The sequence below is a fragment of the Camarhynchus parvulus genome, chromosome 3 (genome assembly GCF_901933205.1).
Source record: "Camarhynchus parvulus chromosome 3, STF_HiC, whole genome shotgun sequence".
Taxonomy (NCBI): Eukaryota; Metazoa; Chordata; class Aves; order Passeriformes; family Thraupidae; genus Camarhynchus; species Camarhynchus parvulus.
In genome coordinates this window covers 5,270,870-5,294,477 of record NC_044573.1, presented here as the reverse complement: position 1 = coordinate 5,294,477, position 23,608 = coordinate 5,270,870, and the positions used below count along the sequence as shown (strand labels likewise).

Here is a 23,608-nt window from a genome sequence, read left to right as displayed (position 1 = left end):
TTACGAGGATAGATTGAGTGAATAAATCTGCAAAAATATCAGCTTATCACTTCAACAGGGAAGACTTGTCAGAGGGCATTTCTTACACAGCTCCGCCCTGTGGAATTCCTGTTTTCAGCTGGAGTTTGGTGAGAGGCACAGCCTGGGCTTCCGTGCCTTGAATGCAAGAAAACAGTTATTTTTTTTCTTTCCCAGCTTGGATGTCTGTTAACTTGTATCAGGCATTGTGGGGTAAGGGTTGGATGTGCATTCCTTGTAAATAAGGGCAAGCTGCAAGGAGAGGTTTTGGTACAATGAAAAGATTTTCAAGAAAAATCTGTTCAGTCAGTGCCCTTCAATTGAGGACAGCTCTCAAAGACACTTGATTTCAGTTTTCAAATGTAGTTCCCTGATTGATAGAAGGTGACTCATTGGTTGGTATGTGCTAAAATCCTGTCAAGGTAGCTGCTGATCACTGCTGACTCAGAAATTCCTGATTTTCCAGGATACTGAGTATATTCGATCACATTACAATATTGAGGACTTCATTCATTTTAATCACCACCAGCAAGAGGAACATGGACATCTTTGCCACTTTGTCTTGAATCCTGTATTTCGTCACTATGCAAAATACTTTCTAAAGGAGATTCTTCGCTTGGGTCACAAATCTTCTCTTTACTACCCTATTTATCCAGAATATGTGGAGACCAAGGTAAGGAGAGTGTGGTTAGTATTTCTTGTATTAAATTTTGCCATATTTTCTCACTTTATTTTTTTTTTTTTGCTTCCATGAATGACTGCAAACAGGGATTTTCTTGTCAATCTGCAGCAAGCAAACTGTACCTTCTTTTCTTCCTGCCTGACATATTCTGGACCCATGGACACAGCTCTTGCATAACAGGGCTGATCCATGGTGTACATCAGTGTCTTCAGGAAGTGTGGTGGGAGCAGAGAGTGGAAATGGTCTTGGCTCCCTGCCCAGCCCAAGGGTAATGCAGCCTGAGTAAATGCAAGGGAATCATCCTGAACACATCCAGGTGGCTTATAAAAACCCCTTCCAAAGGGATTCAGGTTCTCTAGACTGTGTTTCACCAAAAGTCAGTGGGACCCGGGCACCTCATTGGCTTTTGAAGAGGGGGGACTTGTGTTCCTGCAGGTGTCATGGGGGAACTGTAAGAACTGAACTTCTAATGGGGAAAATCCATTTCCAAGAAGAACATAATTCAGAAGCACTCACACATGTGTTTTGTCATCAGTCTCATGTCAGAAAAGGGGACACGAGGTAAAATTTGCAAGCTGTCTGAAGCTGCTCTCTGTCGTGAGCAATCACCTGGGCTTCTGGCACCTGTGATGGAAACACACAGTGCATCCCAAGAGCAGTTCATCCCTCGGTCATACCTGGCTGTCTTGAGACAGATGGACTTTTCCCCTGGAGACTGACCACCAGCTCGGGCTGCTGGCTGGACTGGGCACCTGGTGTTTAGATGGTGACAGAGATGGGTTCTGTTCTTGGTGATTTGGGTGTTTTTGAACCACCACTGGCTTTCACGTGGGAACTCTTGACAGGTTAGACTGGGGTACATTTGCAGGAGGATGTGTTTTCCCATGCACTTTTGTGGAGCTCTAAGTGTTCCTGTGAGGAACCAATGTTCCTCTGTAGCATTAGGCTCTCAGATTCTGAAGAGGCACTCACAAAAATGCAGTTTTATGGCACTGGATGGAAGAGAAGCGAAATCTTACCAGTGATTCCAGTTTTGGCTGTTTCCAGGCTACTGCGCTACCGAGTTACTCTAAGTTACTTAAGCTTATCTAATATTATTATCTAATAAGTACTAAGCGTGATATTTTACTTAGTTCCCAACATAGTAACCTCGAGTTTTTAGTATTTGTGGATGGAATGGCACTTGAGTGTAATTTAGTTTGCATTAATGTTAATTCTGTATTTCCTGTAATTCTCTTTTTTTCTTCCCTTTCATGTTGTCAGTTATGCCAGAGGCAATCATGGTGTAATAGACAGATACAGCTATTTCTAATGATCAAGGCTGTTCAGATGAGCGTTTGGGTTTTGTTCTTTTCAAATTTCTGACAGTTTATTAACATTTATCACTTGGATGAACCAGACATTTCAGTCGGTATAGAATTTCTATATAAATTCATCTCTGTTCCTTGCCAGGCGAGCAAAGGTTAGCAGTGAGCAGATAACACAGCTTAATGAGGTCAAATCAAGCTGATTCATGATCACTATGGAGAAAAATATCCTCCTGGGGAAAATACTTGTGCTAAAAAATCCCATAAACCAAACCACTTGTTTATCTGTCATTCCCACAGAGATAGTAATGTAATTACTCTCATAATTATCTTCATTAGTGTCAGGAATTATCTGCAATTCATTTCTCTGCTCTGAGTATGTTTGTTTATTTGCTGATTTTTGTCTCAGATTTAGCCAACAGAACTAAGAACTGTGTGTTTGTGAAGCCATGCAGCAGACATCTGCGATGCACTGCTCTGACATTCTCTCTGCTGAAATATGGATTGCTGTCTTTCAGTTCCAGCATCCCTGTGCTCATTCCCTGACATCTGCCCTTCATTACATGGCTCCCGTGCGGCCGAGACGACAGATTGTCTATCCTCTGCAAGAGCTTGGCGTGAGCGCTCCATCGGAGCAAGTCTCCAAGGATCAGGTGGGTAACAGCAGTGGCAGCAGGCGGGAGGCACGGTGCCAGCTCGTGCAGGGCCTGGCAGATGGGCTGGCATTGACCTCCCAGTGCTCACGGGCTGCTCCTTAATTACAGCAGCCGCGCTGGCTGCCCGATCCCCATCCCGCTCCGCTGCCACGCCCGGCACACGCGGCAGCCGCTGGAGCAGAGCCCTTCCCGCTCCGCTGCCCACCATGGCAGTGCTTTGTCGTGGCCTCCCAGCATCTTCTAAATGCTCTGCCTGCTGCTGAGCCCTTGCTCCTGCTGGCTTTATTTAGGTGTCGTGCTCTGCAAGCGGAAAAAAGACAATGTCGTGCTGTTGACTCTTTCTGTAGAGATTGCTTCAGTACGTTTTATTTTTCAGTCCCAAAGTCAGGTTTCTTCCATGCACGAGATACCCTTAAAACACCAAGTGACTTAACAGCAAAGGAAAAGGTTGTTTTTACTAGCAAATGGTTTACTTGCAAAGAATTGGTGCGGTCTGGAGGTTCTAAATGAAAAGTCTCTTTAAATTTCATTTTTAAAATAACTTGCACCCCATTCTCTTACATTTTTGAACTAACTAAAATTTGACATGAAGGTGATTCCTCAAAAGAGTAGCTAGTGAAGCTGAAATATTAGGAAAAACACAGTTAGTGATGGATTCTCTCGGTAGGTAGTTGTAATTTTGTGGAGAAACATAATTAGTGAGCTTTATGTCTGTCTACTGACTTCCAGTTGGCTGAGATGGGCTTCCATATAATATTTTTAGAGCTGTCCTTTTCTCAGTTAGTCAGTAGGTTCTGGCACCTAAAACTCTTAATTAGGCAGCAGCTGGTGAAGTGAAATCCAGAACATGGCTAAGGCTGTTGGTCTGGGTTCGGCTTTGTTCAACAGCCTTCCCTTCACATGCACATCCCTGCCTTTGTCTTATCTGCAGAATGAACTCTGATGCTTTTCTTTAAACTGTTTCTTATTCTTAACCTTTAAAGTGATTGCTCTCTTCCTAAAAGAGCTCATCTTAGCATTTTTGTTGAAGCTGGAAAATCAGACATCCTGTGTTTGAAAAATTTGCAAATCTTTTGTCTGCTTGTGTTCTTCCTGAGGTTTTCTGAGCTTCTCTGCGGGTAGTGGCATAATAGTTTGAAATCTCAGATTCAGATTTCTGTTTAATAGAATGTGTGAAATTTTTGCTAAGAAGTTATACTGGAAAAACCCCAACTGAAGGCTAGCCAAGTATCCATGCATCTGCCCCTACATGAATTATAGATTTTTGACAGACTGTGCTCTATCAGAATGGACATCTGGGGCTAAGTGCTGGGTCGTAACTTGAGGATAAAGCTAGTCTGCTGCTGCTGCTGGCTTCTCTGAAATACCAAGAACTTGAAACCATGTAAAGCTAAATTGACTCTTCTGTCGAGTGAATGAAGCGACCTTTGGCCACCCTACGTTGGGAAGCTGTGTAACATAAGGAGCAGGCTGCCATGGGAAACTGAGTGTACTCATGAGTAAGGAGGTGGTGCTGCTTTTAGACCTTGGGCTGCAGCCAGCCACAAGGCACTTGCCCTCTCTCTGCCCAGATGCCTCATAAAGGAAGATTGATCCCCATCAATGGTCTTGCACTACCTTGCCCAATACTGTAGTGAAGTTACAAATAAACTGAGGTGTGTAGGCACAATATCATCTTTCTGCCTTTTTGTAGAGATTAAAAGGCTTCTCAGACCTACTGTAAACAGTAAGGTGCAATCTGTGAGGCAGAGAACAACCTGTCTCACCAAGGACATAAATGTGCTAGCTCTGCAGAGCAGAAAGGCTGAGAAGTGTCACCTTATGAAATACAGTGAGACAAGGTGAAACATGTATTGGTTTTGAAGATGCTAACAGGCTGGGAAGTGAGGGGAAAGGACATGGGAGAACAATGTTATGAGGCAAGTGTGGAGAAGGGAGGGAGAAAAGTGAAAGGCAGACAAAGAGTCTGGAGTAGGAATTAGTGGGAAGATGTCTGAGGCCGGCACCTGCAGAGGAGTAAGGAGAAAATGCTTCCTATCAACTTTGTTTTGGTGGTTTCAAATGAGACCAGGGCAGGATCTTGCAAGATGTTTAGATTGGGCAGGCAGGGATTCCAGGCATTTGAGACCACTTCTCATTTCTTTATCCCATGTCTCTATCCCAGCTCACCAAGCTGGTTTAAACCAAGGGGGCTTTGCCCTCTCCCATTTGAAAGCAGCTCCTCTAGAGGTGAATCTGTGCCCACTTTGTTCCCATGCACTGGAGGGCAGGTTATCACTGTAAGTGTTCTGCAGTAGTGGCAGGATTTGTCTCATGAACTACAGGATGAGGATTGTAAATGCAAATTGATTTCAGAAATGTAAAATTTTCATTGATTGCCTGCCCTAATTGGTTGCTTGAGTATCTGTTGCTGGTAATGGGGATAATTGTGGTGATATTCTTGCTTTGATACCCACAAGATGCCCCTTGATTTGTTGATATCTAGTAATCAACAAATCAACATCTGCCTCTCATCTGTTGCTTTTTCAGCTGCCTTCCTCTTGTTCCAGCCCTTTTTGAGCTCTTGCTCGCCTTTTCTAGCTGCAGAGTGCCTTTTTCCCCCCGTAAGAGCTTGGGGCTGAGCAGCTCAGCAGCTCTGTGTGGGGGCACAGCTCCTGATTTGTGTGTGGATGTCTGTGGGCTGTCAGTTGCTCTGTATCTCAGTGCAGGTGGGAGCCCTGGGGCTCCATAAGTCACTGTCTCTCCAGGACATTCCAACCTGCTTAGGGCACAAAGGGAATTCACTCATAGATGCAGATCCAGGGCAAGCACAGGCTCTTTCCTGCTTCCTTCTTCCAAAGCCAGAAGAGAAACCATCTATCTAAACCACAGAAGCTTTGCTCTCAACTAATTCCTGAGCACTGCCAATCCACATGGATCTCATCTGTGCTGGAGAGGTGCTTTTTCTGCAGGTCTGGGTCAGCTGAGCACAATGTGTGGCAACTTTTTCTTGTTGTCGCTCTGTCAACTCTCTCTATTCTTCTGTGGTGTCTGGAAAAACCACCAAAGGGGAAGTGCCACTCCCATGGATTCCTGGCTTGCTCCCTCCTGTCTCATACAGAGCCTAAGCTGTGTCTTCTGGTTTTAAAGGAAGCATAGGTCCTTCCTCCCATGGGCTCTCTGGCAGAGCTAGATGTCAGCTGGAGAAAGGAACTCCTAAACTCCAGGAATTTACCCTATAACTCCACAGCCAACTGTGTGGCCATTTACCTACACTTCTCCACTCACCTTTGTTCTCTCCAGGCCCTTGTGGCATTTCCCCTGGTTCAGTCTTGTTTCTGGTTTGAGACAGGCTTTTGGTGTGTGTTGTGGCTTATTGCTAAAATTACTGACTCCAGAGAAATACAGGGCTTAGGAGCTCTCCCTGCTCCTCCCCTATTTGCCCTCTTTTTCATGAATGCTTTGCTGTAGGTTTTAAGGCCATCACACATTTTTTCACTTATTCTCTTAAACCACAGCTCTGTGCTGCTTCGTCTTTGCCTCAGAAACCCTGCCACTCCCCAAGCAGTGGCTCTATTTCCTAAAGGGCTGTAAATTCCTCCTTACTTCTTCTTATGCTTTGAGATTGGAAGTACATTTTGCTGCTGGTTTTGTGTGTCCATTCCTACCAAACTCTGTCTCCCATTGATCTGCTGAAGAGATTTGGATAAATTGGGTAAGACTAGTCTGAGAAGGCACAAAGCAGGAGATGTTAAGCTTGCCTCCCATTAAGTCTCCCACTGCAGCTCTCTGGAATGACACAGTTGCTGATTTGCATCTAGTCCTGAGGTGTCCAGACTTTAGGATACCTGTTGAGCAGCAAGTGTGGCAGAGGTGCCACATCCTGGCTCAGAATTGCATCAGCCACACATCTGCTATGCTGGGGTTCAGGGCACAGACCTGACAGAGCTCCTCCTACTCATTAGATCAAACACTTTGTACAGCTGTGCCCGTGCAAAAGGAAATCTCTAATTTTTGTATTCTGGATCAGCAGCCAGTGCTGGAGTGCCAACTGGCAAGAGATCCAAAGATCCAAACTCTTAATTCCCTCAGTGTTAAAGCAGATTAGATTATTATTCTGGTTTGCACATCTGTCAGTCACTGCAGTCATGTTACACGAAAAACAGTTGGTTACAGCAGAATCCTGAATATCTTATAAAGTGCTGCTGGCCTTCATGATGCATGTCATTATTGGTGGAGTAGAAAGCTATAGGTAATGAAATAATTCTTAATTATTTCTTCATAAATAAACAATTTATAAACTTGTTTGCTTTCTCACCATCTGGGGGCATTCTGTTCTCCATCTGCTTCATGTAATTATCAATGTAAGGGAAGAATAGGTGATATAATTAACAAGAATAACTGATCCACAATGGAGAACAAAAATGGCACACATCTGTTGAATTATTTCCTTGTTTTTGCCCTTTTATTATTTTTCATGCTATTGGGTTTATTATGTTTTTATTTCATGGCTGCATTCAAGCTGTCAGGCTCTATTGCACAGTTTAGAATTGTTTTTTTCTGCTCCAGCTCATAAAAAGACAGAACAGTTGCTGAAGCCCATGAAGTGTTGTATAAATTTAGTTAGTTCAGTGTGAGGTTCAAATAGAAAATGGAGGCCAAGGCACTGCAAAGTCAACAGTTTCCAGTGCAAGTGTGGTGGTATTTTTGTGTGTTTTTCTGATTCCATGATGATGGTTATGGTCAGGGCTATGAGTAAATGGCCTGAGAGTAGTTTTAAAATAATTACTAAAACAAGAATATAAAAGGAAAATATATCCTTGCTTTTAGATTCATTCCTAGAACTAGTTCCATTGCATTGTATGTTCACAACTACATACTCAAATGACTTGTGAATGTAGGAGTCATCCTGAATGATTCTCTATTCTCTGAGCTTTTTATGTCCATTATAAAATTGCAGGACTTTAAAAGAGTATGTATTTACCATGTTGTGTAAAAAGAAAAGGAGAAATTAGCTATCAGGTAAAACCAGAAAAAAAATCGGAAAATCTGAAACATTTTTGAACTTGACAAACTTTCTCTTGTGGGGAAGCTTGTTTAAAAAACAAAAACTAAACTGATCTGTAGGAGTGTTTCTATAGAAAACTCATCCCTAGATGCTGGTGTCCCCTCCCAACAAACTCCTGGGGCTCTACTTTATTTACTTACTCTCTGTAGCTTCTACTTTCTGGTATTTAGACCTATTCATTACCAGCTGTCTGAACCTTTCATTAGTGCCCAGACTGAGCACAAGCCTTTGCCTTGACCTGTGCAGGCAGAGGAACAGAAAGGACTCAGAATTGATGATTTGACTGTTAACAACACCTTGCTTTCCAGTCCCAGCCAGTCCACAGCCTGAAAATTTTAGCTCAGTTGTAATTCAAAGGACTTAAAATCAAATTTTAAAGCATGGGGGAGAGGCTGTTCACAGAGGCTTCCACAGAACAATCTGTTCTGAGCAAACAAAACTCTTTGCTTCCAACTGCAGCCGGGAGTGCAAACTGCACGGTTTGTCACCTTATGTGCCCGCAGAAAGATATCAAGAAGGTGGAGAGGGAGAGACACAAGTTCTGTGAAGCAGCAGAGCCTCTGCTTTGAAGTGTATGCCCATCCTGGGCACTGGCCATTCCCTGTTCTGGTCTGCAGGCACGACCACAGGAACAGCCAGCTCTGCTCCTGGAGGTGCTTCTGGAACAGCACTGCCTGGAGTAACTCAGGGGAAGCAGTCACTGCTATTTTACCTTCTGTCTGCCTTGGAGCTAAGTGTGTGCGGGCTTGGCAGCATACCTGTAGCAAATAAAGGTTCATTCTGGCAGTTTCAGTTCTATTTATGTGCAGTTGAAGCACTGGAATGTACTGAATATGGCTAAAATATGGAAGGTTTTTCAGGGTTTGGGGTTTATTTTCATCTTTAGGCCTCTACTAAGATAAAGAGCAAATATAGCAGAGAGCTTAGGGAGGATGGGCAAGAGAATTCCCTGCATTTTAAATATCAAGGCTCGTGTATCAAAGTTTAAATGGCAGAGTTCCTTCATGATACAATTTGTGTGTGGACGCTGGGATTACAAACAAAGGCTTGGTGTGGATAGTTTTCACTTAACCAGGGGAGTAGTATTAATTTTTAAAGCAGTAACTGTTGCTTAAGATGTTCATGTGCTTGAGTAATGAATTTTTAATTCTTTTGTAGTATGTGCATGGATGAAAATCCATTATTTATTGTTCTTCCCCTTGACTGGTGAAAGGTGATGGTTTTATGGCACCAGTAGGCACACAAACAGGCGTTCTGAAGTGAGGCTGATAACAAATTTCCTCACTGTAAATGTCAGTGGGGTTTGTGCAACGCTGCCATTACATTTTGTTTGGAAGGCTGAGTGTCACACCGTTGTGGGAGGCACCAGATGGCATCATTAACAGGAATGTTTACCACTTATGTGCATGTGTGAAATTAAAAGTAAGATGACCTATCTTTGTTTTGAAAGCCTGGTGTCAGTGCTGTACAGGTGTTAATGACATTTGCAGTAAACTGAAATAGGCACTTGTGCTTACAAACAGGTCAGACTTGGCTTGAAGCTTTTTCAAAGCTGTTTGTTAGATTGATAATTCCAGTTTATAAGGAGGAAACAACTATTTTTGCCACAGAAGTCTGCTTTCACTAAAACATGATTTGCTGACCCTGCAAATCAATCTCCACTCATATCCCGGACTATTATTTGTTACCTTGTGTCCATTATTTTTAGTATGAAATGTTAAGATTTTTATTCTGTTTTTTCCAAGCTTTTAACATTATACCTCTATGTTTTTCAGTGAGTTCAGTATATTTGAATTGCAGCCTCTGTTGCCCTGAGTCTGTATGTGAGGTGCCTGTGCCTTCTCTTGCTCTGGCTCTGCTCTGTCGCTGGTGTAGGTGTGGGTGTGTGCTCAGTGTGCCCAGAGACCAGTGCAAGCTGCCCCTTGTCTGCTGCTCCTGTGCTCAGGCCAGGGGTCCCTGTAGGGCTCCTTTCCCCAGGGAATGCCAGGCATGCTTCTCTCTCAGAGGGATGTGGAGCTAATGGGGTCAGTCCTTGGCCAAAGCCCCAAGTTTGTATTTGCTGCTCTCTTTCTTCCTGCCTTGAAGAATAAAACCATAGACAGATGACCTGGGAAGCAATGATTGCTATCAGAGGACTAGAGCCAGCCATGTGCATTACCCCCTTGCCAGCTTGAATGCTTTGATTGAATTCCTGTGCCTTCCTGTCCTTCCTTTTCTTCCCAGAAAAACAGGGGAGAACTGACCTCTCTGAAAGTGGCACCATTCTGAGTTCATTTCTTTGGCCTTTGAAGCAGAGCAGCAAGCAATAGTCAGGTCCTTACATGAGTGTGAACTGCCCAGCCCTCTCTGGGCTGAGGATCCAAATGTCAGTGCTCAAAGGGAAAAAGAGCATCTTTTTACCATGGTAACAGTGGTTCTGTGAGGAAATAAAAGAGATATGTCCATGCTCTGCTCTCTTCTGCTGCTGGTTGGAGTCAAGCAGGAAATCCCTGGTTTTGTATGGAGCCATAGGGACTGGCATACGATTGGTATGAATGTAGAAGTAGCTTTTTCCAGAAGCTGAAGATCAGCATTTACCCACATAGGCATAATAATGGTGTAATAGTACTGACTTCATCCATAAAGGCTTTGGGGATCTGTGGCTGAAAATATTTTGTAAAGGTGAGCTGTTACCTGTCTGAGCCACGATTCCTAAAGAAGGGTTCTTTGACAAAGACAAAGCAATTAAGGCTGCAGTCTTCATCACTGTTTCTTTTTCTGTTTTCTTTTACTTCTGTTTCTGGTGTTTGTATAAGTCTGTGAATGCTTGGAAACAGTTTTTGAAAACATGTTTGCAGAGATTTCTAATGAGGCTTTTTGGAATGTAGCTAGTATTTAGAAAACAATTCCTAATGCAGGCTGGAAAAGCATGCATTTTCCAATCAGTTTTGTTCATATCGCCTTGGTAAACATTGATGTTTCTTTTTTTAACTTGTGGTTCAAATGGAGCTTGAAATTAAAATAGCTCTGTTTGCTCACCTTCTTGTTTGCCTGTCACTGTCGCTGAGCTCAGCACTACTCTGCTAACAGCTTTGTTAATTGCTTTCACTGCTTCTGATGGGCTTTGCAGTAACAGCTCAGATCATGTGGATCCTCCAGAGCAGTAACTATCACTGGGATTTCTCAGTAACAAATGTCGAAATAAAACAAAAGCACTGCAGGCAGATGTAGAATCCCACAAGCCAGGGCTGGGAGGGCCCCTCCAAGCAGTAGTGAGGGATCAGTGAAGACACCAAGAACACAACAAACGAGGCTGCCCCGTGTTTGCCAGGCAGTGCCCCGAGCAGCCCTTCTGAATGTGGAACACTGCTAGGTACTTGAACTGCAGCCAACACTTCAGTGCGTTTAGCTGGGCAAAGCCCAAGTCCTCAGGGTCTAATAAGTCAATTCTAAGTTTAGTGGTCAGAGTTGATGGCCTTAGAGGTCTTTTCCAAACAGAAGAATTCTGTGATGCTGCAAATTCTGCAGCACTATGGAGCTCCAGAGCGGACTGCAGCAGCTCTGACACACCACTGAGTGTTACTGGGGTAGACCTTCCAGTGCCCAGTTCAGAACACAGTGCTGTTTTCTTCCTGTCAGGGCTGAAATACTTTGTCCAAATTTTTGATTTTATATTTTTGGGTGGTCAATTTCCATGCTTTTGTTTCTTAGAACAAAGCTAATGTTTGCTATAAACTCTGACCTATTATAGAACAATTATTATAAATATATGTAGACAACCTACAGGTATCCCAGGGTCCAATGTTTAAAAGACCTAAAAGGAGCCTCAAAATATTCTGGATGTGAGTTTGTACCATCAACATCTAATGTAAAGTCGTGGATAAATGTACCATGAATCCATTCCCAAGGCATGTGCAAAGCAAACAGGAAAGCTGGACATGAAGCTGTATGTGGTTGGAAAGTGCAAAGGAAATAATGTGTTTGCTGAAACCTAATCAATATTTCATGACTCTTTTTCCATTGGTTGCTTGGGGTAGAAGGATGTGTGAATTCTGGATGCTATAGATTAATCCTGCTCTGGACTGTGTTGTGTTGTGAAATGGGAAGTGAAAGCCATGGTTGCATGCAGGGGGTGTGTTGTCACTGTCTGGGGGCTGCAGCACTGTTTCAACAAGTCCAGTGTGAAGGCTCAGAGTGATGGCCCTGGCTGTCTATGTGCAGGAACAGCCCCATGGGCTGACACCAAAAGGGCCACCCCTGCCAGTTCCTCTATCCCTCTGCACCCAGACAAAACAGCATGGGGGTAGGGGTGCCAGTACCCCAAATAATCATCTGAAAACCAAAGAAAATCCTCCTTTCTACATATGCCTTTTCTACCAATGGCAATTAATGTTTTTGCCTTGCATTAGTTAATGATTGCTGGTTTGTTTAATAGATTGGATGCAAAACAAACATGTTAGTTTGCTATTGACCTGTCAATTATGATGTGTGATTACCCCTCTGGGGAGCACAGGTTTGTTCTGACATTTTGTTAAAATAGGTGGTATTATGGGACCAGTCCATCTAATTCCTCGCTCCCTGGGGCTGTTTAGTGTACTTAGCTGCAGAAAGGTGATTTCTGGAGCATGACAGCTGTTGGTGCTGGGGCTGTTGGGGAATAAACCAGGTTATATTCTGCTCATAGGCTGCCTTTGTGTCGCTGATACAGGAGCTGTTTTGTAAATTAGACAACTCTTTCCAGGGAAATTGTATTCCTGCTTCCATTGCTGCAGTGCATTAAAATAAACCACCAGCACAGCAGTAGGAGGAGATGTTTGAGCTGTGCATTGCCTTGAGGCCTCTTGGATTTATGCTGTTTGCTGCTGGCATTCCTGCCTATTTTCATTGATTAGGTACATTGCAAGTAATTTCTTTTCATGGTTTTTACATTTTATTAATTTACAAAGAGCTGCATTTCAGCACAAATATCACTTAATTATTTTTCCTCCAGAAGGAGGAAAACTCTTGCTTTTCTAGAAAGTTGCAAGTCTGTGTGTGCAACAAAACCCAGCCTGTCAGAATTGCTGTCTGCCAGTCCCAGGGATGTGAATACTGAAGTGAGGGCACAGAGTCCTGCATGGCCAATTGTGGGACTGGGAGAGCTCCACAGGTGTCAGCAGAGCAAGAACTCCTGTAGCTGGGCATAACCATTTAGCACATTATGAGAAATGCAGTCTGAGTTTGATTTTAAGTAGTGGGGGATGTCTGTAATACTTGGCACTGGTTCTTCTCATTTCCTAAAATCTCTTCTAAAGATGAACACTTCCAGGGAAATACAAAGGGCTTTTTCAGCTTCTGAAATGAGGAAATGTTACAGATGTAGTTTGTATTATTTAATTTATGATTAAAGCCCTTTTTGCTGGCAGATCCTTGTGTAAGGAGTGTTCAACCATTTTAAGAGCACTGGCTTTAAATGGGATGATGGAGGTTCTCTGTAGGGACTTGCCTGTGTCCTGTGTGAACCTGGTTTGGAGTACCAGGGTGGTTCTGTCCCTCACCCAGGGATTTTTCACTGTGGGCCTGTGCTGGCTGCCACACAGCTGACCACCATAGAGCAGCCACCCTGGGCTGGCATACTTTTTGAGATATCTTCTGGAATTTTCCCAGGGCAGCCCAGTCCCTGAGATGAATCTGGCTCACCACTGGATGTCATCGTTGCGCTGTGGTGAACTGCAGCTCAAAGAACATTTATCTGGCAGTAAAAAATAATGTTGCCTGACCAAAGGTGACATTTAATTTTGCCACATTCTGAATGACTTGCTGTGCAGTCATGCCATCGGGCAAGGAATTGATCCTTAATGTTTCCTTAAGGGAACGGGACAGCACTCTAGTGAGTTACACAGTGTAGTGGGGCTGTGCTGAAACCTCAGCTGTGGAGCTCCACCAGTGCAAAGACATGGCATCAAAGATCTCTTGGGGATCTCAATGTGCTATGTACTTATTGAGAAGGCCCATATAATTACCACAGCTTTTAAAGAACTCTTCATCTAGTGAGTTACTCTGTCAGCTGATATATAGAGAATATATTTCTACTGTACTACCATAGGAGGAATTTAGAGGACTTAATTTTACTGGTGCTCTCTCCTATTTGTAGTAGAGGAAAATCTGTTAGAAGCCTTAGATTGCTTTCTTCTTGAGTGCCACAGCAGGAATTTATAGGAGAAGTGTCTGACAAATAACAAAAGTGGCTCCATTTTGTGTTGGTCTTCCCAGTGCATTTATGACCCTGCAGTTACCCATTCTGTGAAATGGGAATATAGGCAACCCAGAGCAGTAGGAAAAGTGCAAAATGTGTTGTACCATGAGATGGTAAAGTATTTCCTTGTCTTTCATCAGAAATTTGAAAGCTAAATATAGCCAAGGTGAAAAAAACCAACCTGTCAAATGCAATAATATCTCGTCTCTTAGCTGCACATTTGTTTTGAGAATCTCTATTAGGTAGTGAGACCTAGAGGCACATGGAAAAAACCCCTATGGAGTTTATTCCCCTAGCCAGGATGTGCATGAAGTGATGTGGAAGCTGAAATTAGTAACTACCAACGTGGCAGTAAGATTTGTGACTGGAGCACTGGTCCCAGTGGCATTGAGCTCCTCTTTTACTACTGTGGCAACCTGGCTTTCCAGGTAGCTACTCTGCACTTAGCAAAAGAAAGGGATAATTTTGGCAAGGGAATTTTCAATTAAACACACAACCACTCAAAACGTAAGTTCCAATTAATTTACAAGTAAAACCATTTCCATAAATAAACCAGCAAGAGTAAAAACTGCTCTAGGAGGTATAAAAATGACCTTAGCAGTATGTAAATACCAGTTGTTGAGGTGTTTGATTGGCAGTGAATGATAGCAGAGGCAGTGTTTTGTCCTCTCCTGCAAGGATTACAGAGCATCTTACTCAGGAGAAACCAGACCATTCAGCTCTTGTAATTTTCTGTGACCTATTAAACATGCACATATTCCTCATATTTTAGTACCACTTATCTGGTGCTGTGCACAGAAAAATGGTATTAGTCATGTCAGTGAGCCATAAGAAGTTTTGTGTGAATGCAAGGTAATGCATCACTGAGAGTTTAATGATTCCTAGCAGGCTTTGACTGGTTTTTTAATGCATTTCTATGTCTTATGTATTTTTTAACAGCTGAAATATTCTTTGAACCTCATAAATCGAAAGCTGGTGCTGGAATCAAAAGTGTGTATCAACAGTAGAATTGTGGTGGTTGGTGCATCCGATGTTGGAATCTCTTTTCTGGAAACGCTGATTTTTTGGTAAGTTTTTAATTTTGTTTCCTTTGCTGAAAAGGATGTGTTCCCTTTTGTATAAAGGGGGTTGTTTCTTGCATTTAAAGCATTCCTTGAGTCTGTCTCAATGTATTGGGTGTTAAATCTCTGAGCATGTAGGGATGGAGAGATGGGTGCTGGCATCCTGGATGCCTTGGGACTCACAGGATTCCAGTGTGGATGGAGAGATGGGTGCTGATATCCTGGATGCCTTGGGACTCACAGGATTCCAAACAGCTTTGGGTTGCATGTGGACCCTTAAGGTGAAGGCATGCTGAAAATGTGTGTTGAAAACACCTAAAGTTGCTTTGGCCATTGTTCTTAAACTGCAGTCTTGTGAGGGAAGGTGGAGTCAATGGCCCCAAGCAGTATTGTCCTTTAAAGCCAATTGTTCCTGGTGGGATCCCAAACCTATCTGAATCCCCCTTTCCCTAAGTCTGAGGCAGGGAAACCTGTGAATGAGTTCTGCTATTTAACAGCCTTCCCAACACAAGGACAGGGTATTCTCTCTGTTGTCTCACTGTTGTACTCCCCAGGGACTTACTGGGCAGTCAGACTATGAGAATGCAGTTCCTTTGATGCAGAGTTTAATCACACATACTAAAAGACTTGCAGAAATGTATATAAAATTCAAAATCTGAACATGATTCTTACAAGATGCAACAGGAGCTGAGAGAGCTCTCTGGTGCTTTTATGGGGGGTGGAGAATGGAAAACTCTGCCTTTTTTGCTTTTTTCAGTTAAGCCAGGAGTTTGTGTTTCTACAACAACCATTAATAACATCACAAATTATATTTTCAATGCATCAAGAGAGGAATAAGTTTAAGCGCTTTATAGATGTTGCATTGCTGGAGCAGTGTAGAAGAAAATTTGTGCTTCTTGCCCTTCTCTTAGTTCTTGACTTCCTGTAAAGCATCCCATCTCATGGTAAATAGTTTCCCCTCATCCTCTTGCTTTCAGCACCTTTTAGGCTTTCAGTTCCACCCCAAATTCAGTTAAACCTGACCTTTAGAGCTGAGTCTGTCCATAGTGAACAGGGCTTTGCAGGTGTGGCCCTTGGAGCTCCCTCGGCTGAGCCTTTGCAGCCAGGGCTTGAATTTGAACCAAACTGTGGCAGAGTTGCTGCAGGACACATCCTCCTTGAGATTGTCTTGGCACTCAGCCTCAGACATGGGGTGCTGTTCAGAGAACCTTAGAACCAGCACTTAGTGCAGTGTCACAAAATTTATATTAATAGAGGGATAAATTTGCAAAAGATTAGGTTTTAATTTTCACATCAGCAGCAAATAGCCTCCTGATCAGTGTGAAGGCCTTTTAAAACAATTTAGTTTAATTTACTCATAATTTTCTAATATTCCCTGCAAAGGTTACATGCACTAAAAATAGCTGGACTCAATGAATTTGTGACCCCTAATCCTTGAAAAGAGGAAGTAGTTTTCTCATCATTATTCTTCATACTTAATTATTTTACATTACCAGTCACCATGGAAACACATAAATGTAATTCACTTACTGATGTGGCAATTATTGGAACTCGATCTTGCAAGTGTTTTCAACTTCTTTGAGACTGAAGAGATCCATTTTTCATCAAGCAGAGAAATGACCCTGAGAATGAGCTCTGCTGCCCCGTGGCAGGACACCTCCCACTGTGCCATGGGCAGCACATCCCGGGGTGCAGTGCCACAGGGCAGCCATGGCACCACTGCTCACCCACCCAAACTCCAAAGGAGCTTTAGACTTCTCCATACTGCTCAGGCAGCATGTGCAGGTATATGTTTTCAGCTGCAGAGCTGCTTTTCTTGAGAATGCACAGGGATTTTTGGTTTTTTTGCCAGAGGGCCAGGTGCCCAGTGGAGGCAGCAGCGCTGCAGCAGCAGGGGCAGACCCTGCCTGGCCAGCTGTTGGTGTGACTGCAGCTCTGGGGCTGCAGGTGTGACAGTGGGTGGGCTCTTATTTGGTTGGTTTTGGGTTGTTTTCTTCATTCCTTTGCTAGTTTCAAAGGGATGGACAGGGCAGGGTTGGACCAGAAGGATATAGGGTTACAAACCCCAGTGTTTCTACTTAGTCCCCATGCCTGGTTCCTGGAGCAGAATGCAGGGATGGAAGTTTGGCTTAAGGATCATGGAGCTTGCTCCCAGCAGTGTCTTGTCACTGGTTCCAATGCAGGGAACCCATTGGCTTTTATCCACCTCTTAGCATAAAGCTGTGGAAATTGCTATTGTCTTCGATTATAGGGAAAATAATTTTTAATCCATGGTCTTGAAAACCTCCTTAATCCAAACCCTGATGCAAACAATGACTTCTTCTCTGAGGACTTTGGAATGTACATAAAATGCTACATCAGATAGCCATAAATGAATGGTGCCTAAAATCACAATATTTATTATGAAATCATTTTGAAATTTATTTCCTCCTCCCTATGGGCGCATGAAAATAATTATTGCATTTAAGAACCAGATGGAATTAAGTACATTTTTATCAAAGGCCTGAATTTTTTTCTCAAAGTAGAATTGGAATTCAGCACAGTAAACCGGAGTTTTTTACTGCAGGACAGCGTCTCCTGCTGGGAGCACCCAGGATCAGCTCTGAGGTGCAGGGTTTGAACAGGGTTCCTGTCAGAGCCCGTTATCTGGCAGCACTGGGGCACACAATATCCCACACATCTGGCCTGTTTGGCTATAGTTAGCATAATGCTTGATCGTTAATTAGGCTTTTTATCTTTGCATTTATCTGGGAACATCTGAAGCCTTCCATGTTGCCTGTCACTAATTAGTTGACTAATTAAATAGTTAGTGCTTACTCGCTGATCACAGAGCTAACATGCAATGAATGGGTTAGTGATGCCCACTGTTCTGTCCTATCTGTCTTTGCCACATGAGCTGGCACACATGTGCTTCCCTCTGCCTTCCCTTCAGAGCAAGGCGAGCCCAGGCCATGTGCTCAGTGTCACCAGGCTGCATCCCTCAGTCATTGTTTGCCTTCCATCACTTCTGGTGAGCAGAGCTCAAGTTGTGACAGAGATAAATCAGATGGGTCAGAGCTGGCCTTGTCACACAGTCGGCATCACAATGAGCACTGGCAGTGACTGATACAAGCCATAAACAGGGCAGAGGATGTGGGTCAGGAGCAGCCTTCCTAACAGCCTCTGCCAGAAAATGAGACTCAATTAGCATCAATATGGGCTTATTTTATAGTTACAATCTTGCTTTTGAGACTGTCTGCAGTTTTACATAAGATTATTTCAACTTGAAATACTTGCCCTTGGAACATATGCAAACATGTCTCTGAGCCCAACTGTTCTTTCACACTTGAAATTTTTAAGTATTTGTAGATTTGTTTCTTGTTACTATTTATATTTGAATACTCCTTACTTCTTGGTGAGTATTAAAGCTGATCTTGGAAATGGTAGTTTTCTTATAAAAAGCCTGCTCAGAATTGGAATGAGTCACAAGGGTTTTTATAGAATGCTGGGCTGCATCCGTCATCTCCTCGTGGTGACTCAGCAGGACATGAACAGCTCTGAGCCTGGTAACCTGGCACCTCTGAATGATACAGTTCAAAGCAAATACAGCTGCATTCCAAGTGCAAGCACTGCACCCAGGTTCTCCAGCTCTCTGCTAAAGCTATGGAGGAGATGTCGCCACTTTCTCTTCTGTTCATTGGTTTGAAGTTTGTCCCCAGAGCTGTGGAGAAAGTGCTGGGCCCTCCAGAGCAGTCTCCAGGCTGGCTGAGGGTTGGCTTGGAAGCACAGCAGACTGGACAGGCTGCTGCAGTGGAGAAAAGAATGATTTGTCTGGATAAGCTGTGATCCTTCCCAGTAGTGATTAGTGTGGATTTGAGTCCTGTTTGTGTGTGTGTGTGTGTGTGTACTGTGAGGGCCAGAGTGAGGGTGCTGAGATAAGGAGGTCAGTAACTGTAAGATGGATGTTTGGGATCAGGAGTTTTGGCCCAGCTGACTCCTCTGCTGAGTCCCTGTCCTTCCTGGGCTGCCAGACTTATGTCATGAGGACCTGGCACTGCTGGGGTGCCTCAGAATGTGCAACTTCAATGAGTTTTGTGTTTTCCTGCTGGTAGGAGGAGCACATGTGGTTAAACCTCAACCCTTTCCAGGTTTAAGGGCTGTCTGCCTGGTGGCATCTGGGAACATTTCAAGGGTACCTATTCTGAAGGCAGCATTGCCAGATTTGCACCAGGTTACATCATGGAGTCAGAATACTTACCTTCTCTGCAATAGTTTGGAAAATTGGAGTCTAGTATACAGCCATAAAAACCCCATCACCTTAGCTTTAAACATAGGTAATTGGCCAATAATATTGAAAATGTCCTATTAGCAAGCTGGAATCTGCACTGTGTGTTACTCGCTGAAGCACTGGCACAGCAGTGGGCAAAGTGATGAAGTGTCTACCACACTTTAGTTTTACTGCCCAATTTATGGTACCTTGGTTTGTGGGAAATGGTGTTGATGTCTCTCAGCTGTGGTTTGGAATCTGCAAGATGATTATATAGCAAGAGACTGTAACTACCAAGGTCATAATCAGATATCCTCATTTTCTCTCTGGAGAAATTTATGAAGAAAATGAAATGCTGGAACACTTGTGGGATGGAAATCGTAATTTTAGGAAGTGCTCTCACCAAAGCAGTGGTGTGATAATGCTCTGATTAGGTCAGACTCAAAGCTAACTTAGATTTAGGATGGCAGGGCTGCCCTTGTGAATGCTATAGCTGTGGAAGGATATGGATGGGTCTGATTTAGCTGTGTGTTTTGAGTGGGCAAGGAAAAGAGCTCTTTAGTTTTCCCTGCCTTGTTTCAGAACAATCCATGCTGTAGGAACTTTGCCATGTTGGTTTTAGTAACCTAGATTGTGAAAATGCTGCAGATCTTGAGTGGATGCTCTAGTTTCTGTAAGCAAAACCAGTTTCTGGGAAGTGAGAGGTGACTGGAAGGGACAAAAACAGTGAAGCCACGGGAGGGGGACAAGGTGGATGGAGCTATGAGGTGGATGGGAGTTCAAAAGAAGAAACTGGGAAAAGACATGTTTGGTAATGTTCAGTGAGAAATCAAGATTGTAGACTGATGTAAAGCCACCTAAAAAACTAGGAATTAGTAAATGAATTGGAAGGCTACAGAGTCAGAGATGCTGGTGTTTTTAGTTATATTGTCTAGCAAAAGGATCGGCACAGAGGATGAGAGACAAGCAATATAACCGCAGTAAAATAACCACAGAGAAGAAAATCTAGGGCTAATCACTTGAAGGGGAAAGAGTGAGAGGAGTAGACCTAGCAGGAGAATCCAAATTTAACAGGAGAGGAACAGCTTCTAAGACAGGATTGCCCTGGGTTTGGCTGGGATAGAGTTAATTTGCTTTCTAGTAGCTGTGTTTGGATTGAGTATGAGAATAACGTTGATAACTCGCTGATGTAATTGTTACTAAGTAGCGAACCACCAAGTTCAAAGTTTGGTGAGACACTCAGCTACCAGTGCTGGAGAGAGAAGCATTCCCAAGCATCCTTGAAGGGTATTAGTCAAAGGGTGAAGGAAATGTTCTTTAGCTCTTCAACGGATTCTTGCTAAGATGTTGAAAATGGTGACAGTGGTGGCTTTCATGGCCTGGGTTTAGAGGTTGCTCTTCTTAGCATCTGATAAAATTACCAATAAAACTGGCAGGAAGTTTCTGAAAAAAAAAATAAAAAAACAAAGCACTGTTTCATCAAAATAGAAGTTTTTGAAGGGACCCTGTTGTTTTAATACCAGGAGGAAGCAACTGGGGCATGATGAAATATTTTGCTGAGAGAGGAAGAGTTGTCATGGGCCAGGTTGTGTGGAAAGCCCCTCCTTGACCTTTGCATTGACAAGTGTCCCAGTGAACACTGTGCTGTTATCCTTTCTTTTGTTGAGCAAATTCATTCACATTTTAAACACTTTTTCCTAAGGTCAATCCAAGGGAGAACTGGCTAATATTTGTTTACTGGTAATTGAAGAGGGATATCTTGGAAATGAACATCTGTTGGTCAGCAGTGAATCTGGAATCCTGCTCTGGGGGCTGTAATTGATGCCCTCAGAGTAGGTTCTTGAGAAAAGGTGCTTTTGGTAGGTGTTGATACAAACAACAAACCCTTCTGCTGCTGCTGCTGCAGCTAAGTGTGGCTGTCTGGGGAGGCAGAGGCAGCAGAGGGAAAGGAAAACCCTGGGGCTGTCAAAGGAGTTCATGGAGAGACAGCATGGGAACACATTGCTTGGGGAGGGGCTGCAAGCAGGGCTGTAGTACTGAGTAGCACATTTATCCTGGAGGGACAACTCGAGTGAGTGGGATTTCTTTGTAGTTATTTGTATGGGCAGCCTTTGTTAAGCTGTGTGAGTTTGGTGTGGAGCTGGGAAATCTGTTAGAATACCTTTTCCTTTTAGAGAAGCGTCTTCTCCAAGTCACATCCTGACTGCTGTGTTCTTGAAATGTTTCCTTAAAAAACAAGTCCTGCTTTGGATAAATTGTTACATTTGTGGGGGAAAGGAGAACTGTCTTCATCTGCCTTGTAGAGTGAGAGTGACACCTGGACATGCTGAGTTCCTGTGCCTTGACCACAGGTTATGGCCTCTTGGGACTCTTGTTATCATCTCTGCCTCTGGGCTCCTTCCTCCCTGCAAAAATTTAGTGTTCCTTTTTTGTTTCAGGACAGAGAATTTTCTGATTTCAAAGTTTTCTTAATGCAAGACTTTATCACATCTTACTTTTCAGTGTTTAGTGCTGAAATCAGATTTTTTTTTACCATTTTCAGAATGATCTTGAGCTGCCATTTTTATAAGGGCTCTGCTGCAGTGAAGCTGAGGATCCAGTGTCATTAGGACTTTACTTTTGGATAGGTTATAATTTCAGATATTATTGTTTAAAGATTGTGTACACAGGAGAACAGTTCACATAGTTACCAACTTTAGGAGGCAGATAAAGCATTATCTTCTGTCACTCCTTTATTTTAGTTTTTATTGATAACTAGGAAAATAATCTTATAAAATGCAAGATTTCAAGTAAATTGAGATCTCGGGTTCATGGAGACTGCTTTGCTGCACTTTATTTTTTGTAACAAAAGTAGTTTGACTTGTTGTGATAATGAGGGGTTAAATGAAAGCAATTAATTAAATTATTTGCTCAGGCAGTTTCCAGCATCTAAGCCTCCATCATTATGCCACATGCAGAAGGAAAAAAAAACCAGATAGACATCAGGCAAAAAAATCCAGCAAAATGAACAAGTAATACTCTAACAAATTCACAAACACCAGGATATATGTAAAAACTGTACTGAACTTTTCTGTGTCCTTTTGATTATGCTCAATAGATTGATAACCCTGTTTTATTTTGAGGACGAGAGTGTTCAGTTTCTTTTTGTAGCTGTCCTCTAGAGCTCTGCACTGAAACCTAACACCTTTTACTTATTTCCCTAGATACTCTAATCCCTCCCTGCTTTACCAGTATCTTTGAGCTGTTCTTCCCTCTGTATCCACAGCAACGTGAATCCCTGCTGGAATTATTTGCTTCTAAAATGCAGGTGCACTTGTTTAACGTTGCACTGGTTCAGGCTCTTAACTTGAAGACTTTTTCATCAAATGGGAACCTCCACTTTGCCCTGTTTCATGCTGGGCATTGTTATTAGCAGCATCTAAGTCAGTCCCTGTCCTGACACCACTGCCCATGTCCAGGGCCTTGGTTATTCTTCAGTTAAGAGCTTTTAGGGCACCAGTAAGGAGCTGTAGTAAATGAGCCATCCTTTTGTTAGCCTAGAAATAATAAAGCACTAAATCCCCCACCTGTCACCCTGTGGAGACTCTGACAGTGCCAGCAGGAGCTGCAGCTTCCCTCTAGTGCTCAGGCTTGTCCTTAAGTGCCTGTGTGTGTGTAAATGAATTTTAAATCCTGGGGTCACACGTGCCAGCTACGCCTCTGGAGCCAGGCCTTTGGAACACAAGATAGGACTTTGGTTACTTATTTAAAGATTCTGATAATTTGCACAAATACCACCAGCCTGTGCTTAAACACTGACCAAATTCTGGCAGCAGAGGTTTCTCTGTGTGTGGAGATGGGGCCATTGTTTGCCTGGAGCTGTGCGGAGCCGCAGGGGCAGCGTGTGGCACTCGGAGCACAGGCACCAGCCCCAGCAGCTCTGCAGCTCTGCCCCTGAACCACCCTGCCCTTGGGGAGCTGCCAGCCACCGTGCTTTGTGCCTGGCTTTTCCTCAGTGTGCAGGGGAAATCAAAGATTTGACTTGTTTAATCTCATTTCATCCAAGAAGATGCCAATCAACATTTTGATGCCTATGAGATGAATGAGTGGGAAACATGAATTAATATGGGGATGCCATGGGAGTGCTAAGGTAGAAGTAAATCATTAGTTAGTAACTTGTACTGACTGAAAGGTCTGATTGAAGCCTCCCACTCATGGGGAAGAAGGGAACAAATACCATATGACTGGGGAAATCCTGGATGCCTATGTGGGGACTCAGTAGAGGTAGAGCATCTGCAGAGGAAAATGGTATGTGACCAGATCAATAAAGGGCATCATCGTGCAGTCATGCAAAAGAGACACATTAATAGTGCCTAGAACTTTGGTTATGCCATGTTT

At 43.3% G+C, this 23,608-nt stretch overlaps 1 protein-coding gene across 1 annotated transcript in view; it reads left to right on the top strand.

Moving 5' to 3' along the window:
- Nucleotides 1-23,608, top strand: part of CFAP61 (cilia and flagella associated protein 61) — a 91,061-nt gene that overhangs the window by 27,940 nt on the left and 39,513 nt on the right. Inside the window, exons 15-17 of the mRNA XM_030946484.1 lie at nucleotides 485-691; nucleotides 2,526-2,660; nucleotides 14,864-14,991. Coding sequence (XP_030802344.1) covers nucleotides 485-691; nucleotides 2,526-2,660; nucleotides 14,864-14,991 — 470 coding nt within the window. The remainder of the gene's footprint in view (nucleotides 1-484; nucleotides 692-2,525; nucleotides 2,661-14,863; nucleotides 14,992-23,608) is intronic.